Source organism: Malaya genurostris, chromosome 3 (assembly GCF_030247185.1).
Source record: "Malaya genurostris strain Urasoe2022 chromosome 3, Malgen_1.1, whole genome shotgun sequence".
NCBI lineage: Eukaryota > Metazoa > Arthropoda > Insecta > Diptera > Culicidae > Malaya > Malaya genurostris.
The window spans coordinates 277,867,997-277,888,973 of NC_080572.1; the positions used below are offsets into that span (position 1 = coordinate 277,867,997).

The 20,977-nt window shown below is 39.6% G+C and overlaps 1 protein-coding gene across 1 annotated transcript in view; it reads left to right on the plus strand.

Moving 5' to 3' along the window:
- Nucleotides 1-20,130, plus strand: part of LOC131438341 (homeotic protein female sterile) — a 185,855-nt gene extending 165,725 nt beyond the window's left edge. The window contains exon 8 of the mRNA XM_058608294.1: nt 12,200-20,130. Within this exon, the coding sequence (XP_058464277.1) occupies nt 12,200-14,179 (1,980 nt within the window). The 3' untranslated portion in view covers nt 14,180-20,130. The remainder of the gene's footprint in view (nt 1-12,199) is intronic.
- Nucleotides 20,131-20,977: the final 847 nt, after the last annotated feature.

Here is a 20,977-nt window from a genome sequence, read left to right on the forward strand (position 1 = left end):
CATTTTATTGTACCATGACCGAAGCTCCGACAATGACGAGGTTCGCTGTGCCATCATGTCGTTTATAATTTTCCCGCCGAACTAAGACTTCCGGAAGGAACGAAGAAAGCTCTGTACAAAATGCTTTTAAATTACAGCGTGCATTTCGTGCCGTGACTATCGGATCGATCGGACGTAAATTCTGCTTTCTCCAATCGCGTGGTGAATTGTTTTATTCCGTTATCAAGGTCATTCTGTATTCTATTGTCTGCATCAGTGCGGTCGAGTGATAGTTCTAATTAATCCGTTCTCAAGGCCGACTGTGAGCTTGTGTAAAGCAGCACTGCGTGTGGTACCGTTAGCCAGCGCCAGCTGGGCGCTGCGCGTATATCGTTTACATATATACATTAGAAACAGTGATAAATATTTATAGTGATAAAAAGAGAAACGTTTCATTGGACAGTGTAGTGAGAGACTAAAAACAAAGTGCTTTTTCCTCAAAGAGGTGTTTTGCACTTTATTGAACTGGAATATTCACCGGTTGCCTAGGACCGGGCCTTGTCGGCCGATCACCCTTCGAGAGCTAAAGCTAAGTATTTTTTTTCTTTTTCCCTGTTGTTCAGTACCATTAGATTTTTATTGCCCCCTAATATTTACCAGCACGGACACATTTCCGTGCCATGACAAAAGGCACAGAATTGCCTGACCTTCCCCTAGATGATCAAATGGATGCTTCTGATGGCAATAAATCTCGCATTAGAAGCTATCCCGATGGGCTTGCACTCCCGGCCGGACCATATGCGGTTTACATCCGGACCAAAGCCAACGGTAAAAAATTGAACCTTCTAAGACTTTCTGAAGACCTGTCTTCGCGATACAATACTGTACAAAAAATTGAGAAAGTACGCCCGGACAAGCTTAGGGTCTTGTTAGCCAGTGCAAAACAGGCTAATGAGATCGTTCAAAGTGAGCATTTCACGCGGGAGTATCGCGTATACGTACCAGCTCGCGAAGTCGAGATAGACGGCGTGATCACCGATCCGAGTCTGACTTGCGAGGACGTTCTTAAGCATGGGGCAGGCGGATTTAAAAACCCCCTACTCAAGAACGTTAAGATACTGGACTGCAAGCAATTGCGTTCAGTATCGACCGCTGAGGATGGGACTAAGTCCTATATCCCATCAGACTCGTATCGGGTGACTTTCGCTGGCTCGGCTTTGCCTAATTACGTCCTCCTGGACCGAGTCCGTTTACCTGTTCGTCTATTTGTGCCGCGGGTCATGAACTGCACCAATTGCAAACAATTGGGACATACAGCATCCCATTGTTGCAATAAATCCCGGTGTATAAAGTGTGGAGGGAGTCATGCGGATAACTCCTGCAGTGGAGACAATGAAAAGTGTCTCTACTGTAAGGAGGGGCCGCATGACCTCTCTGATTGTCCCGTGTACAAATTGCGTAAGGATAAAATGAAGCGATCACTCAAGCAACATTCCAAACGCTCTTTTGCGGAAATGTTGAAATGTGCTACGCCACCTACCGAAAATCCTTACGCTTACTTGTCAACTGACGAGAGCGAATATGATGAACCCTTCGAAGGTACATCTTCGGCTGTCCCTCATAGCTCATCAATTAGAAAGAGAAGAAATAAATCTTCTCAAAAGCTCCCTAGTAAGGGTTCGAAGATGTCCTCTGATGGGTTTCGAAAAATTACAACAACTGGTAGTGATGGCAAAAAACCAGAGAAAAAAGCTCCAGGCCTTGGAAAATTAAATTCCGAGCAAGAATTTCCATCACTTCCTGGGACTTCAAAACCCCCGAAAGTCCCTAAAGATCAGTCAGAAAATTTACCAAATACTGGGTTTGTTAAATTCTCTGATATTGTGGACTGGATCATGTCTACTTTCAATATTTCTGAACCTCTTAAAAGCCTGATAATGGCTTTTATTCCTACAGTTAAAACATTCTTGAAGCAGTTGACTGCAAAATGGCCCCTTCTTTCAGCGATCGTATCCTTCGATGGCTAAGACACCCACCGAGGTCACGGATACAATCACTGTTATACAGTGGAATTGTAGAAGTATCATCCCAAAAATAGATCCTTTCAAATTTCTAGTAAATAATCTGAAATGTGACGCATTTGCATTGTGCGAAACTTGGCTAACTTCTGAAATACCCTTAAACTTCCACGATTTTAACATTATTCGTCTGGATCGAGATAATCCCTATGGAGGAGTACTTTTGGGGATCAAAAAGTGCTATTCTTTCTATCGCATTAACCTCCCCTCGATACCAGGTATTGAAGTTGTCGCATGTCATGTTACAATCAAAGGCAAGGACCTTTGCATTGCTTCCATCTACATTCCCCCAAGAGCCTCGGTTGGGCATCGGCGGCTCAATGATATCATAGAGCTTCTTCCCGCACCGACGTTGGTTTTAGGAGACTTTAACTCACACGGTACGGGATGGGGCTGTCTTCACGACGATAACAGATCAACTATGATCCATGATATCTGCGACAACTTCAATATGACAATCTTGAATACGGGAGAAATGACACGAATTCCTGCACCACCAGCAAGACCAAGTGCGCTAGACTTATCCCTTTGCTCGACATCGCTACGGTTGGATTGCACGTGGAAGGTAATCCCTGATCCCCACGGTAGCGATCATCTGCCTATCGTAATTTCAATCGCCACTGGATTAAGACCATCGGAAACAATCAATGTTTCGTATGACCTCACACGAAACATTGATTGGAAATGCTACGCAAATTTGATATCTGAGAATCTAGAAACAACACAAGAACTTCCTCCGGAGGAAGAGTACACGTTTTTGGCTGGCTTGATTCTCGACACCGCGATTCAAGCTCAGACGAAACGTGTACCCGGCGCGAAAACTAACATCCGTCCCCCCAACCCGTGGTGGGACAAAGAGTGCTCAGAATTAAACGCGGAGAGAACTTCATCATTTGTTGAGTTTAGGAAAAACGGAACACCTGATAATTTTAGAAACTACGCGGCATTAGACGCTAAAATGAAAAGCTTGATTAAAGCGAAGAAAAGCGGTTATTGGCGTCGATTCGTAGACGGATTATCGAGAGAAACATCAATGAGCACTCTTTGGAACACAGCCCGACGAATGCGCAACAAAAACACCACAAACGAAAGCGAGGAATATTCTAACCTCTGGATATTCAATTTCGCAAAAAAAGTATGTCCTGACTCTGTTCCGGAACAGACAATCATGCGCGTCGCTTCATCAAACAGAAACGAAACACCTTTTTCGATGGTCGAGTTCTCACTTGCGCTTTTATCGTGTAACAATAAATCTCCGGGGTTAGACAAAATCAAATTCAACTTGTTGAAAAATTTGCCTGACTCTGCCAAAAGGCGCTTATTGAATTTATTCAATAGGCTTCTTGAGGATAATATTGTCCCACATGACTGGAGACAAGTAAGAGTTATCGCCATTCAAAAACCAGGGAAACCAGCCTCCGATCACAATTCGTATCGGCCGATTGCTATGCTTTCCTGTATCCGGAAATTGTTCGAAAAAATGATTCTGTTTCGTCTAGACAATTGGGTCGAGACTAATGGCTTACTTTCAGATACACAATTCGGCTTCCGCAGGGGCAAAGGAACGAACGATTGTCTTGCGTTGCTCTCAACCGAAATTCAAATGGCATTTGCTCGTAAAGAACAAATGGCGTCAGTTTTCCTAGACATCAAGGGGGCTTTTGATTCAGTTTCCATAAACATCCTATCTGAGAAGTTGCATCAGCAAGGTCTTTCACCAATTTTGAATAACTTTTTGTATAATCTGTTGTCCGAGAAATACATGTATTTCGCGCATGGTGATTTGTCGACAATACGGTTCAGTTACATGGGTCTTCCTCAGGGCTCATGCTTAAGCCCCCTTTTATACAACTTTTACGTGAACAACATTGATGAATGTATCAACACATCTTGCACGCTAAGACAACTTGCCGACGACAGCGTCGTGTCTATTATAGGACCCAAAGCTGCCGATCTCCAAGGACCATTGCAAGATACCCTCGACAACTTGTCGACATGGGCTCTTCAAATGGGTATCGAGTTCTCTACGGAGAAAACTGAGCTGGTTGTATTTTCAAGGAAGCGAGAACCAGCACAATTACAGCTTCAACTAGGGGGTGAAACCATAGCTCAGGTCTTCACATTTAAATATCTCGGGGTCTGGTTCGACTCCAAAGGCACATGGGGATGTCACATTAGGTATCTGAAACAAAAATGCCAACAGAGAATCAATTTTCTTCGTACAATAACCAGATCATGGTGGGGTGCCCACCCAGGAGACCTGATCAGGTTATACCAAACAACGATATTGTCCGTGATGGAATACGGATGCTTTTGCTTCCGATCCGCGGCGAACACTCATTTCATCAAGCTGGAAAGAATTCAGTATCGTTGTTTGCGTATTGCCTTAGGTTGCATGCAGTCGACTCATACGATGAGTCTCGAAGTGCTCGCAGGCGTCTTACCGTTGAAAAACCGATTCTGGGATCTCTCATATCGATTGCTAATCCGATGCGACATCTTGAATCCGATGGTGATTGAAAACTTCGAAAGGCTTGTCGAGCTCAATTCTCAGACCCGTTTTATGTCCTTGTATTTTGATTACATGGCTCAGAATATTAATCCTTCTTCGTTTGTTTCAATCGTGCTCATTTCTTGGATACTTCTGATTCTACTGTGTTTTTCGACACATCCATGAGAGAAGAAATTCGTGGAATCCCGGATCACGTGCGCCCTCAAGTGGCCCCAAATATTTTTTATAATAAATTTAGAACAGTCAACTGTGAAAAGGTGTTTTACACTGACGGATCAAACATCAACGAGTCCACAGGCTTCGGCATCTTCAATCAAAACATCACCGCTTCTTACAAACTCAGTGATCCGGCTTCAGTTTACGTCGCAGAATTAGCTGCTATTCAGTACACCCTTGAGATCATTGAAACCTTGCCCAAAGACCATTACTACATTGTCACGGACAGTCTAAGTTCAATAGAAGCTCTCCGGGCAATGAAGCCAGGAAAGTATCCCCCATATTTCCTGGGGAAAATACGGGAACACTTGCGAACTTTATCTGAACGGTCTTATTTAATATCGTTAGTCTGGGTCCCTTCGCATTGTTCCATTCCAGGCAATGAAAAGGCAGACTCATTGGCTAAGGTGGGCGCATTAGAAGGTGATATTTATGAAAGACCAATCTGCTTCAATGAATTTTTCAGTATCTCTCGTCAGAAAACTCTCGAAAGTTGGCAAACTTCATGGAGCAATGGCGAACTGGGACGATGGCTACATTCCATTATCCCTAGGGTATCGACGAAACCTTGGTTCAGGGGGATGAACGTGAGTCGCGATTTCATTCGTGTTATGTCGCGGCTCATGTCAAATCACTACACTTTCAACGCACATCTCCGGCGTGTTGGGCTTGCGGAGAGCGGTCTCTGCACCTGTGGCGACGGTTATCAGGACATCGAGCATGTCGTGTGGTCGTGCGTAGAGTATCGTGACGCCAGGTCGAAGCTACTGGAATCCCTTAGGGCCCGAGGTAGACCGCCTGAGGTTCCGGTTCGGGATGTGTTGGCGAGTCGGGATAGTTTATATATGCTTCTCATATACCAGTACCTTAAACACATTGATATACAAGTGTAATGTGTTAACCCTCGCTCAGAAAGTATAAACTCCACCTACAGGTTCGACACTAACATCCGCCCGATTCTCTCGATCCCCGTCCCTGTCCACCATCTTCATTGGAACTAACAAGATCTTTTTTTGTCACTAACTTTTTCGTTACCCCTTCCCTGTCTCTTCACCATCTCGATGGCAACTAATTAGATCTTTATCGTTTTCAAACATTTTGTTCCCACATCCCCTTTTTACCCCGTTTCCACAATATTTACTTTTTTTTCATTCTCTTCCGTAACATCACCATCATCGTCCACAGAAGGCCGCCCCAGTCGAAAACCAGCATGCGGGCCACCCGCCGGGCCTTCGTAGCCTGGGGGTGTTTCCCGCGGACCCACACGGACCGAAGGATGCGGCCAACATGGATCTTCGCCAACGGCATATGGAAGACCCTCATGCAATATTCAATTCACCGGCCACTAGCGATCGCTTCTCGAGAATCCGCTACCGCTACATTACATAATGATACTATTCTAGTTTTAAGTTAGTCGTAATTAAGATTAGTAAATACCCTTGGCATCTTAGAGCTTAAGCAGTGTGCCTTAAAATTATATTATAATATTGAATAAAAAAAAAAAAATTACAGCGTGCATACTAAAAAATTATAAAAACAGTCATATGCACGCGGAAGAAATCGGTTTTTTTTTTTTTTTTTTTTTTTTTTTTTTTTTAAATAACTATTTATTGGAATATGAGTTAAAATTAAATTATTAAGATTTAAATTGGGTGTTCAGCCACAAGTGGTGACTTTTCAGCCCTGTTGTATATATATGATTTGGTTATTACCATGAAGACATCATTTGCTTCCGCAATTCTGAGATTTTTGTGTAGGGAAAATTCTAAACCTACTTGTATTGTGTAATGGGGAAAAGGAACTTATATACTAACTTACTAACTAATACAGAGAGCGAATCGATTCAATTGAAGATTGCATCGATTTTTGTCGGAATTTGCTTATAATATTATGTGACATTACATCTAATGGTTCTATATTTGTGAGTCTGTGTAACTCATTTGTACTAAACCAGGGAGGACGCTTCAGAATCATTTTCAGAATTTTATTCTGAATCCTTTGAAGCGTTTTCTTCCTGGTGGAACAACAGCTTGACCAAATTGGTACCGCATAAAGCATGGCTGGTCTGAAAATTTGTTTATAAATTAACAATTTGTTTTTTAGACAGAGCTTAGAATTTCTGTTTATAAGAGGATATAAACATTTAATATATTTATTACACTTTGCCTGGATTCCTTCAATGTGATCCTTGAAAGTGAGTTGAAGAAATCGGTTATTTGTAACCAAACCCTAATGAAATAGGCTTTATGATTTTTATATATGCACTAGTAATAATTATTTCCCTATTTATACAGCGAAATGCCGAAAAGTACTTAAATCTTCAATATGGAGACCTATTATAATGTTCCAATTGATTCAGATTGATTCGAGTAGATCACAAAAGCTTGCTTCAGTGTTTATGTCACGCAGTCGGCATCATTTTTCCAACCTAGTGCTTGACATTTGCGTTGCCTATTTGTATGAGAAAAGTGATGCTAATCTAAAAACCCTTCTTAGTCCACTTTGTGGAATATTCATATATTCCATGAAATTTTCGAAATCGAAAAAAAAATTTGATGCCAAAGGTCTTAGAATTTCATGAAACGTCGAGATTTAGTATCATCTCGAAATTTTTTTTTTTTAAATACCGACTTTCTGGGACAAAATTTTTCTAAGTCTTAGAAAGTCGATTTTTTAAGCATAAGTTTGTTAAAATCGGTTCAGCCATCTCTGAGAAAATTGAGCGCGTTAAAATAGCTTCGAAAAGTGCACACACACACAGACATTTTCCGATCTCGTCGAACTGAGTCGAATGGTCTATAACACTATGGGTCTCCGATGCTTCGTTCGAAAGTCGGTTTTTCCAGCAATTCCAATACCTTTCTATAGAGAAAGGCAAAAAAAACTAAACAGACGATTCCAAAAACCGGGGGAAAAAAGTACAGGTGTGTAATGTCGGAGACATAACTGGATGTCGTGATTACGAATAAAACTGCCACTCTTTCTTTATACTTCCGTATATAAATTAGTTGATCGATAGTGTGAATTGTGCAAGTTTTGCCCTTGTACACTACTAGAATATGAAACGATACACCTAAACTACAGTACAGATTAGTTACATTAAACATTCTGACACACAAATATTACGAAATAACCAGTATAGTTCCTAATGATAAAATAATGGTGGTTCTGAAAAGAACCTTTTATGAAGGCGTTCGTGATGGAGAGTGACGAGTTGAGTTCAAATTCCGATGGATACCGCTGACTTCCGTCTTCTATTTCCAGGATGACCTGTTGTCCGTGAATGCGAAACTGATATGTGTTCTGTTGGAGTCTCCTGCTTCTTCCGCTTGCGATAACGAGCTTTGTATTTCGCTTGGAGATTCCTCGATCGCACCATAATCAACACGATGACAACGAAAGTCAAATTCGAAATGAATGGCTTCTGAGTCGGTGCTATGCATTTTATATAGCAAATCTGCAGAAAGTTTACTACAAACTACAACTGGTTGAAAAATGGGTCGTATACAGTATAGTGAAGTAAAATTTCGCATAATTCTTTGGGTATAAAATTATGGTTCTAAATGGCACCTTAGAGAATTTTGATGTTGATTATTTCATTTCGTATTTCAATATTTTAGTAAAAGATACTATCAAAATGCTGTACGGGATTAATTTCTGGCATCCCAGAAGAGCCAAATTGTATAATTTTCTAAGATATTAAACACTGATTAGATATAAACGATTTCAAACACTGTTGCGAATTTAGAACTTTGATTTGCACTACACTGATAATTTTAATTTTCGATTTACAATGAAGCTATCTTTATAGTTCTTTAGCTTACATTTAGAGCCATTAGAAGGGCTGATTTTCCATAATGTTTCACATTATTGTTCATTTTCCGTTGTATTTTGCTCCAATGCAAACGACCACCAACAGGATGATGTAAACGCTCTTCTTCGAAGGGAAACTGGCTCTGCGAATTGAGCGTTTGAGGTTTTGTACTACGCTAAAGCTCTGCTCTTATTACTAGCGACTGGTCCACCTGACGACCGAAGTCCAAATGGAAGCATTGACGACTGCTGCTCCCGACGATTGAAGTCCAAATGAGAGCATGACCGTTTGCGGCTTTATACCACGCAAAAGGCCTGCTTTCATTGCCATCTGCTCCACCGGACGACTGAAGTCCAAATGAGAGTTGCGACCTCAGTGTTTGAGGTTTTTAACCACGCAGAAGGTGCACTCTCCGAAGCTGCTGGTTTATTTAATCATTCCCACGACGTCCGCTTCCATCCAACGCACAAGAAGAAATGATCGATTTTCGATCACGGTTCCCTTTTATACGCAGTCAGTTGAAGATATGTGCCTGACTACCTCAAAATCGTCGTCCTTGCGCGAAAAACCCAAGCGAAAGTAGAGCAGAGCTAATAAAAGTCATTTTCATTGACTGAAAAATAGACGAAAATGACAAGAAATTACTGTCACTCTCAGCTTCGCTTGCAAACTATGAGAACGAAATTCATGTCCAGTCAATGACATAAGCGGGACAGTAGTTTCAAAATTGTGTTTTTTTTTCATTTGGCCTTTCAGTCATTTGCAGTTTTCAGTGAAAATCCCATAGTATGCAGTGTCGATATTCAACCAAAGCTGTGAGAATTGAAAACGACAGAAAAAGTTTTCACAATAAGTTTTAACTGTTGGTGCTCGAATTTGTACTAGTTTTGGTTTCCAAAGAAGTTCTGGGATGTAATTACTTCGATTTGCCATATTTTAGTCACTTTTTATAGCCAAGCGTCACAGATTTTCAATACATCGATGAAAGAATGAGAATTGAAATTCTGCTGTTGCTACCTGAAAACGTTAGTTTGGTTTCGTCTTGTCACAAAAGAAAGAGTGACGTTGGCAATTATGCTCTCTCATTTTTTCGATGAGAAACAAAAATGCTTCGTCTCTCTTCGTTTGTTCTGGTGTCGGTCATTTACGAATGAGACAGTAAAATATTGAAAATGAGACTGTTGGAATGGTTTCTTTCATTGAGAATGCGTGACAATTTTAAGCTCTGGTTAAGAGTTTTCCGCGTTGTTTTCAAATTTTGAGAAAACCTAATTTTTGAGTTGTTTGTGGTTATCTCGCACTGTTCAAAATATTATCCTAAATTCCTGATCATATTTTTGATGAAATAGTGAAAAAAATATGTTGCTGCCATTAATACAAGTCGAGATCTTCACGTTTAAGTTCTGCTCATTCTTTCTTATGGCTAATTTTGAAAAGGCACCCCATAGTAAAGTAAGTCGTATTCACGACAAAAATGGGAAATTGAAATCGTCAATTCACTTGCCACCCTGAAATTTGAATAAAAACTAGTAGAGTTGGCCATACGAACCGACATCGATTATACCAGTTCTCGTGTACCGGGACCGGAAGTTCCTACACTAGTGAAACTTACTTCGTTTTCTTGTGTTTCATTCTGTAGGTTATACACTAGTTAATGTACAAACAATCCCTTGAGTTCTTTCAAGAATCGAAAAGAAACCACTTGAATAGAATACGACACTATTATCTATGAGAATATGATTGATATGAGAAAGCAGAGCTGCTAATTGTCAGTCATGTCAAATGACCTTGACAGACTGACTAAAATCATCATCAACTGTAATCGGTACGGTCAATGTGTCTATCAAATGAGATACTCGATAGTTCAATGACTAAGTAGAAGTATTCTCAGTCAAAGACAGGTGACGCATTTTGTTCTCTCTCTCATTCTCCTATTCCCTGTTGAAGTAAAAAAATTCCATGAGAGTACTAACATAAACATAAATTGATAAAGTTAATTGTTCTTTGTAAAAAGTCATCGGATTTCGGAGTTTATTGGTGTACATGAATTTAATTCAATGTTTATGCTGCTTGATTAATATTTAGCCACGTCGTAATCAAGCAGTGACAGGAGAAATGAAGATAATATCAATCGCATCGGCAATCAATGAGCGTCCTGGTGAGTATAATGTCAAGAGAATTTAAGTTATGACAGATCGGCTCTCAGACACTCAATATATGATGATTGGTAGAGCCAGGTCGGCAGCAGTCCAGTGACATAAACTTTCCAATCTTCGTCGTGCAAAGTTGCTCGTTGATAGTGACATTTAGCAGCTCTGTGAGAAAGGCATCATTACACCACTAGGGGAATTATAACAGGTTTTTTAGAAAGTGTTTTGAACCGATTTTTTTACGAGCAATAATGAAATGAACTTATTCTGATCATGAATCCTATCTTAAAGTATTGTACTGATGGTTTTCATAGAATCAGGTAAATTTTCGAATGAAACTGGACAAATTTATTTAAAAATCTATTTGTAAAAATACGACATTTCTGATTTTGGTGGAATTTTATCCAAAAATAGGTGACTTCGCTCCCTACAGTAGTCCGTTCAAACATTGCAAGATGGGAAAAAAAAGTTCTGGCAAAAAATTGAGCAGTACACTATCAATCGGAATGAATTATAAGGCCAGAAAGTACAATATCCACTTAAAATAATAACTATCTCGACCATCGTTAATATTGTTTATGCTTTGCAAACTACCAGAAACACATGCAATATTCTACAATAAATAAAACTTATTAATAAATGGTGACTTTCGTCGTAGAACACAATTTTTCGACAAAGTGAATCTTCTTCCAACTTTGCCAACGCCCATTCATGATTAAATAATAGACCAAACGACGATTCATGATTAAATTACAGACCAAACTGAACAAGTTTGACAATGAAACAAGGCACGATTCACGAGTGATCTGTCAAAAACAGTGCTGCCAAAAAGATACCAGTAAAAAACACCCTTTAATATATTGAAACAATGAATTGAGGAATTTTTATCCGCTTGAAAGATTATTTTGCAGTTGTTGGCGATTGTTAAAATTTGGTCAGATTTCCCGGAAAAAAATTCTGACAAAAACTGCTGATGTCATAAAAACGTAGTCCTACGTCAAAAATTTATCAATGATTGTATGTAGAAGTGAAGAACCTGGTGAACCTATGTAGTTTATGAATGGTTCCATCAAGTTCAAAGTTGATTACTTGATGGAATACTGTATGACTGTCTAAATATGTGTTTTGTTTTGTATCCACCGTGCATTGACGAATAGCTTGCGTTTTTTTTTGTTTGCTTCATCATTTTCCTGTAATTTGTTTTTTTTTTGTATGGCTTGATAATTTCATCGCTGGATTTGGCCACATTCACGAATGCATAATTTTGCATATGATTTTTATTTTTCTACAGCATGATGATGGTTTGATTTTTTTAGCGTGTGTCAGTCAATAAAATTTTCCAGTACCAACCGTTTGGTGTTTTGATGCAGAACTGGTGGTAGTTTTGTTAAACAAATCTTTCTCTTTCTCTTCCCGCAACTATGCAACAACTCACTCTGATGCACTGTAGGATGATTTCAATATCGCCACCTCGTCGCTTCATGCGCTGAGCAATAGTATGACACTGGCACGCAATGAGAAGCAAAGTCCGCACTCTTCCCCCCGACTGCCCCGACGTCAACCGAATCCAACGGCTCCGGTGCTAACCAGTAACGATATTTACGCAGGCGGCCCATCGTTACAGTCCCAAACGAACAGCTGTAGCTACGCATCAATCTCCTCCAGTAGCTCATCCACAACGGGTTCCTCCTCCGGTGGAGTACCATTGGCAGCACTGGTGACAACCCCGGCCGCTTTGGCCGCCGCCGCAGCTGCCTCTGCACCACCCATGCCTGCTTCTGTTTCGCACACCATCAATGGGAACGTGGCTACACACACCAACATCTCACTGAACAACAATCACTCCAGTAACATGTGCACCGGCAGTAGTGGGACCAATGTCACTCATAATAACCCACTGAACAACATAGCAAAATGTAATAAATCCTCGTCTTCGTGTCTCCTATCACAGACACAAACTAATTCAACGGCGGGAGCAAACGTGCATTCTCAGCAGTTGCAACAGAATCGACTCAGTGCCCCGGCAAGTTCGTCAATAGTGGCATCCGGTGGTGCAAATCCTAGTAGCTATTTAATGTACAAGGCACTTAACAAGGCACTCTCAACGGAAACCCATTGCAGTTCGCTGGAATCCCTCTATCAACAACAGCAATATCATGCCGCAAGGCAAAGTGCAACAACACCACCGCCATTACCCCCTAGAAAATCTCCTGGTAGCGTTACAACCACCCCCACCGGTGACGGCAATCGCCTCAAGCAAGGCAATACTCGAGGGCAATCATCACAACTTTCGGCTGGCCGCAGCACCAATAATAGTCAGAACCAAATAAACTCCGCCTCTAGTCTCTGTAACCTGTCGAATCAGGTAACTTCCAACCTAAACCTTAGTCGCAGTTCGGAAAACCTCTCGGCGCGCGTGAGCAATGACAATCTTGTTCCTAGCACGAATGCACCTCCCGTTCCCAAACACCAAACCGTAGAACCTAGTCCGGCAGTATCGAACGGTAGTTGCCCATGTAGCGCTGTACCGTTACAAAGCCAACCAATCGATTCGGAACAGTTCAGTGTGGAGGAACTCGATAAGGTGATCGTAGGGCCTGCGGAAACGATCGTTGGAATTATAGACACTCGACCGCTGGAAGCTCGACAACCGATTATTCTCAAAGTAGACGAAAAAGCCGACCAAAACCTAGTGCACACCAGTGCAGCCAGTAATGTCTACCAGTTCAAACCGACCACCATCAGTTCGAACCTGAACGAAATCCTGTCCCAAGAAATAGCAGCAATCTTTCAGCCTATGCAACCGGTTCAGCAGCAGCAGCAGCAGCAGCACACACCAAAGCAGCCGCAACCTCAGCCACGACATCAACACCAACAACAGCAACAGGTCCAGCCGAACGGGCCGGCCGTTAGTCAAAGCTCGAATCAACAACACCAACGACACCAATCTTTGCCAGCCAACAACGCTGTCATCAACGCCAAAGTAACTCCTCATCCGCCATCGAAATCGATCACGACATCGCAACTGTCAGCCGCCATGGCAGCAATCGGAAAAGCCGCCGTCCCCGCGGCCAGTGGAAGAAGTCTTCTGTACGAAAACATCAACCTCAGTCTGAAGGGATGCAACGGAGGGGTCGTAGTAGGCGGTAGCAGCAGTAACAATAATCACCTAAACAGCAGTGCAGTGGCGGCTGCTATGGCCGCGGCCGCCGCTGCTGCCGCTGCCTCTTCCGGTAACGGTGGCAACGGTAACAACAACAACACAAATGTGCCATACGAAAACATCAACCTGGAGTACATTGCACGGTTGATGCAGGAGGGTTACTCGAAGGAAAATGTCATCACGGCTCTAGGGATCTCTCGGAACAACATCGAGATGGCGTGCGACATACTGCATGAGTTTGTCAGCAAAAGTGGTGGGGGAGGTTGAAGGAAACTTGCCGGATTACTACCGGAAACTACGTTGAAACTGAACAAAAAATTTGGAACCATAGACTGCTAACTAGGAAGTTGCGAACGAATGAGGGTTTTATTCTGAGTACTAATAAATCGACATAAAATAGTTGTGAGGTTAGTTTCAATGGCGGCCAGTACCGCCCTGCGCACGTGTAGAAGATCTGACAAAAAAAACAATCATAGCAATATACGAACAACTTTTTTCGATGTTTTCATTGTAAATAGTAAAGAAAAAGTAACACATCTTGGAGTGAAACTTTATTTTAGTTCCTTAGTAGAAGGTAATTGAATTTATCGCTGTATAGGATTTAGAATTAACAAATATAACTCTAATACAATGCAGGTTCCTTTTCTGTTTGTTTTCCTTGATCTGATGATTTAACCATTCGGCACATCTTTGATTTTCCGTTGTGGGTACCTTTCAACGGGATCTACTGGCAAACAGTACTGTTATTAAGTGACATTTTTGACTTTTTTTATATTTTTGTATTTTCATGGTAAAATTCTGGAATTTTTTTTTTTAAACTGAGTTGAACCTTACAGAAGCGCAGTGGAATTCATTTTTTTCCGTATCGAAGGTAGGATTTTTATTTCCGGGCAAGCTCGATTTAGCACATCTCAATTTTATGATCCGTACAACCGAAATTCGCTGGCAGATTTGTCGTTCACGTGGTAAAAAAGGAGCACCTAATTCACAGGCTATACAGGTATTTAGAACTAGTTAGAAGTGTTGATATGATACTTACTTAACAAGAGACCACCAACTCAGCGGAAACCCTCAACTATGAGACAACGTTGATTTGACAGTTAGGAATAGGATTCACTAAGGAACAAATTCAATACAGCTTGGTTACAATCACAGTTGGCCAAAATGTGTCAGGTTTATCAGATTTATTGCTCCAGAAAAAATCAACTTCAAGCCGGTTCAAAAGATCATATTCAGGAGTTTGAAATAACTATTTGCTTGTGAAGAAACGCAACAAATTCACTAACACTTTTAGTAATGGAACATTCGTTCATTGATACCTTAAGGTTATTACATATCTTTTCATGATAAATCTAAACACCATTTTCTGATTATTGTCTGTTTTGAAAAATACTCGCACAGAAAAAAAATGTGTTGAACGCATTCTCAAATCAAGTTGGCACAATCGGCCTGGGTAATCAAAAAGTCTTTCTCGTGAATGGGTTTTTGCGCAGAATAAACACATGACGCTTTATTCACAAACTTTCACTGCATGGAAAGGATTACTAAATAGGTTTAACAAACTTTTACAGCATTTACGCATTTGCACGTTTTCGTGCTGATTTTCAGTTTATTCCTAAATTAAAAAAAAAAATATAACTGAATATATATACTTAAGTCTCCAAGTTTTTCGCATATACAGAACTAGTAAATAACCAGTTTTTCTTAGAATCCCAACATAAACTGATGAAATTCGCTGGAAATTAACAAAAAGGTCTACCTTAGTCAGTATCATCCATTCCTCTAGCTGGAATGTAATGATTTGGCGTAAGCCGCCTAACTTTCACACTAAAACATTCATAAAATTAGCGAAAATTCAATGACATCTATAATGCCACTGTCAATCGGGTCGATCGAACACCCAGAAACGAGCGGTCGATTAAGAACTCATTACTTATTCCGTCATTTCGATAGCGGCCCTTACACGAGAATTATTTTTATCATTTCTAATGATGACTAAGTAATGATATTTCAAATTTGCATAAAAAACTCGTCATTACTGCACCATACACGTTCATTAAAATAATATTATTTTCCAGTAATGACACTTTTAATGGTCGTGTAAGGTCCGCTGATAATAAGGATTTTGTTCTCCATTGTGCTCGAAAATAGGAACACAAATAATTAGTACTGTGCTATTCAATTTCCCATGATTTAAGAAAACGTCGAAATGTAGAAGTTTTCTTCAATACTCATACATTACTTGTACTCTCAAGTAGCTGAGGAATTACTCTTTTCCAGAGTTGGTTCACCTTATCTGAATGAGTAGGATCTTCTTCAATTTCGAGTAGTTCTTTTTTAAAAAGTGTGCAGAATTTTTGATTCTTTTATTCTGAAAAGTCGTTTTATTCTGGTTCTAAAAAATATTTTTATTCTATTAAAGCTTTTTATTCAATTTTGGTAATTTGAATGAGAATATATTTTCTGTTTATGAAAATCTCGATAAATTTAAAGCGTGATTTTTTAAGAGGTTCAATAAACAATTCCAAAATCGCATTCTCAAATCCTATTGATTTAAAAGAAACATGCAAAATTTGAGAAAATTGATGAAATCTTTATTGACATAGATAGAACGATCAATATAATTTGATTTGATAATATTACTAACAAGACATTTATTTTACCGCATTGTTTTTTATTCCAATGAAAGAAAATTTCGCAAACAAGTTCTTTGGGATCTTAGGAAAAAACGTTCAACTGTGGTCCAATGATCCAAAGTATTAGACCAACGAAGGACCACCGTTGAACGTTTTTTTCCTAAGAGGGCACCAGCATGCTGGCAACCAGCAATAGTGTAAACGCTACATAAACAACAACTCATATAAAAAAGATAAAAATAAACAAACTCGCATAGATGCGTGATGCGACCCGTGAAAATTTTCAGAGCGAAACCTCGCGATTGGAGTCCGATCTAGAGCGACCCCAGCCCGCTTGGCCTTTTGGCTGGCTGGGCAGCCATGGCCACCAGACGGCTACCAAAATTGATTCAGTGACGGCTGTCAAATGCAATTTGGCAAAACAAAGTCGTCTGTATCTTAGTTGGCTGAGCGTTTCCATCTGTTCACCTTCGCTGAAAATGTCAAAAATTTCGATGTGGAAAAATCCTGGTGGATACGGTTGTATTGTTTGAGGTGAGGCAGTCGGTTACCAGAATGACTGGGAGCTATATTTTGCCCGCTGGCAGCGTTTAGTCAGCCGTCTAGCAGCCATGCTCATGCGGGAGGTTGCTAAAACAAACACATCAAAAGTTGTTTGGGCGACTCTGGGTCAGCTCTCGGGCTGCTCTGATCAAAGAAAAAAGGTTACACAAATTCGTACTAGCGTTCTTGAAAAAAGAACTATTGAATATTCATTCTTTCAAAAGAACTAGTTCTTTTAAGCCGTTCGAGAACGGATTGCCCAGATCTAGCTCTGACCGACTTCTTTTGCTTATCTTCAAGATAGTTACCTACATTTTTGTGAGTCCGATTCAGATGACTTTGATGACAGTGAAGTAGTTCAGATTTTCTCGATGCACGAGCGAAATTGTAACGAGTTGGTTTTCTTGCTTCGATGCCATTTTCACAACGAAAGAACGAATGTCAAAATGTGTCTACTTTTTGGCATGGCATATGGCATACAAAACATCATTCAAACAGTGAATGTGCATTATCTCCTCAAAGATCGGGTGGGTGATGTCAGGGAGATAACCGGATTGACGAGAGTACTAACAAGACATTTATTTTACCGTATTGTTTTTTATTTCAATGAAAGAAAATATCGCAAACAAGTTCTTTGGGTTATTTTTCTCATCTTGAAAAGGACCGAATTGCTGATTTTTCTCGAACAATGTTCCTGTTGTATGCAATTGTTTCTTAGTGTACAGGGCCGTTTTTTCATATTGTTTTGCAATGTTTTAATATTGGCAACAATTCATCTGAACGTGACACGGTGTGGTTTGGGATATATTAGAAAGATGGCAGTGTCTTCGCAATCGAAACGATAACCGATTATATCTGTTTAAAAATTCGATTTCTGGAACACCGAATTTCATATTACTCAATTTGATGATGATTAAATCTAATGTTTAATGTTCTAAAAAACTAGTGATATGTCAAAATGCGAACGAATTCATCTTAAACTATTTCAGATTTCAATAACTTATTACGTTTAAAAAATAAATGATCAGGTACAATTTCATTTGTAAATTCCCTCTTCACAATAGAGGTATATATCAAATAGTTTATTGAGATCGATCCTTAAAAGGCCCTAAATGTTATTTTTTCTAATGTTCAACAAGATTCAGTGTATTTTTCTTTATTGCGAAGCTCTGCTACTGAGTACTCTTGTTCAATGAGGTTAAAAATGGCAGAAATTCAAAATTTGAAATATTCACGGCTTACAACCGACTGAAAATTTTATTTAATTGAACATATTTCTGATGGCATGGAGCAAGATTGATGTTTTTACGTGTAATGCCACAGAAGATGTGCACGACTAAAAACTTATCACTCCACCAGGAGGAAAATTTTGAAAAGACACCCCGTGCTGAGGACGTACATTACTTTTCTTATATGGTGCACATCACGGAACGTGACCTAACGAATTATAGTAAGGCATGTTCATGTCTAAATGCGTCAAGTTGAAGTTAACTAATTTTTGATTGTAACACCCTTTATTTATCTTGTTAAAATGCATACTGATTTTATCATGTTTTCTACTGATGTCATCGTTTACAAAAAAGTAAATGTTGAGAAAAGGAAATGTGTCTTCACCTATCTAACGAAAAAACGACGACCCATCGGCCACTTTCGTTGGCGACTCGACATTCAGATCGTTCGACGACCATACAAGGGTAGAATAAACAGATAATGAAAATATCAAGCTTCAAAGAAGTAAAGACTACTTTGCAACGAAGGAGAAGACTTGTTTTTCAGAGTAAAATCTTTTGCTGAGTCATTAGTACTGACAGGATTACGTATCTATAAACGTGTATTTTTCCATGTGTCGCTGACTTTTAGTCAGATATGATGTACAAATAAAGGTAGTGAAATTCGAAAGAAACATAGAAGTTCTTACAGTGTAATAAGTAGCCTTTTTCAAAGACTCAAAGGAGAAAGTTTGGAAATAAATCTTATTATGAAATAACATCAGAAGCCAACATAAGTGCAGCGTCACAATTCTAATGGACACTGACTTGTGTACTTTCATATCACAGTAATGCACGTATGCGAGCACATTTCGATTTGTATACGACATTCATCGAGTAGGTTCTTCGTGATTATAGTACAAAATTAACATCTCTAAATGGTTCCGATTAGAACAATTTAGCATGCTGCCGGTTGTGCTACTATCGAAGTAAGTATCATTTCACTCCCCTGTCAATATTTGAAAAAAAAACTTACTGAAGGCACAAATCACATAATTCAGTAATTCACATTTCCACCATCACTACAGTCAGTACAGGACCAAACAAGCAATAGACAACTGGAAGCAACACCACTAAAACCTATCAATGATCACCCCAAATTTTAATTTATAAACCACAAATTGCTACACAAATTACTAACCACTGAAGTTATGACTAAGAAAACTTGCATAGTAAAAAGAAGTTGTATATACTGGAAGGAAAGCATATAGACAAAATGATCCTAACACATTAACTGGACGGATAAACTAAAATAAACATGTAACACGTGAGACAAAAAAAAATGCAATCAGAATTATAGTGAAGCTGAGCGAGAATTGTAAACTAAATGCGATATCGAAAACGGGGAGTTAAAAACCTGAAAAACTGTAGATCTGGAGTAATATTTATTGAGAACATTCTTTGTTTGATTGTCGTAATATCGAGGTAAAACAACCCCCAAACCCGAAATCATTCGAATCTGTCGAATCGTTAAATAGCGCAAAAAAAACAAAAATACTAAATTTGATAACCTTCTCCTGATTCATTCATTTCAATACTTGCACTTTTTTATCTGGTTAACACATATTTATAGGCAGTTAAAATTAAACTGAAAAACAACTTACCCGTTGTTAACAACACAATTTTTTGCATGAGATGTAACGCAAATATCTGAAATATCTTCGAAGGGTCCGATTTTCGGATAAAAAAAGGAAATAGTTATCTAACAACAAATGGTATTGACAAATTAAAACAGAAAACAAATTAAAGAAATAAATATTTGAAAATTATCACGCGTTGGTTTTGTTTTTATTGCGCCAATATGTCTAGCATTGAAACATCCGTCAAATCTCAGTTTATGTTCCTGTGGTGTCCTTTGCGGTATCAAAAATGCATGTCTACGTGTCTGAACCTAAACAAGATTTAGCGGGCTTAGAAAAGTTCAGGAGTCTCAACAGCTTTTCGGCTTCGCTGAAAACACGTAACTTTGAGAAGATGATGGACACATACATCGGACTGAAAGCCGAAGCTAGGCGTAACGGACTGTCTTTATATGCGTCGAAATCGAAATACACGAGAGGAAGAATCACGAATATTAATAGACGTAGACGATATCGAGGTGGATGACGAGTTCCTGCATTAGGGCTCACTGATGAGCAGCGTTGACAGGTTGCCAGATTTGACTAATTTTCCCAGATTTTACAAATTTTCCAAGATTGTGTCAGATATCACCGCATCTTAACGGTTTTGGCCTTTATACGAAAGGTGGTGAGACCGTTTTTTTTGCTCACTGAAAATGAAGTCCGGTCAAAATTTCCTTGTATATAGTTGGACCCAGCCAAATCCAGATCAATTTTTGAGCCAGAGACAGATTTTTGCAAAAGATGACCTGGCATCCCTGCTGATGACCGCCGATAATAATACCAGCAGCCATATTCAGAGTCGTATTGATTATCATCAATAGTTATCGATCCATCTTTTCCTCAAGAGAGATGATAAGGGAACTTCGTTCGAAACAATAATTGGAAACTGTTTCTTCTTCTTCTTCTTCTTCACTTCTGGGTGGCGTCACCTCACTTTAGATGACACCTGTTAAGTTTCGTTTATAGTCTATAGTCCTTTTCACTGGACTGCAAGTG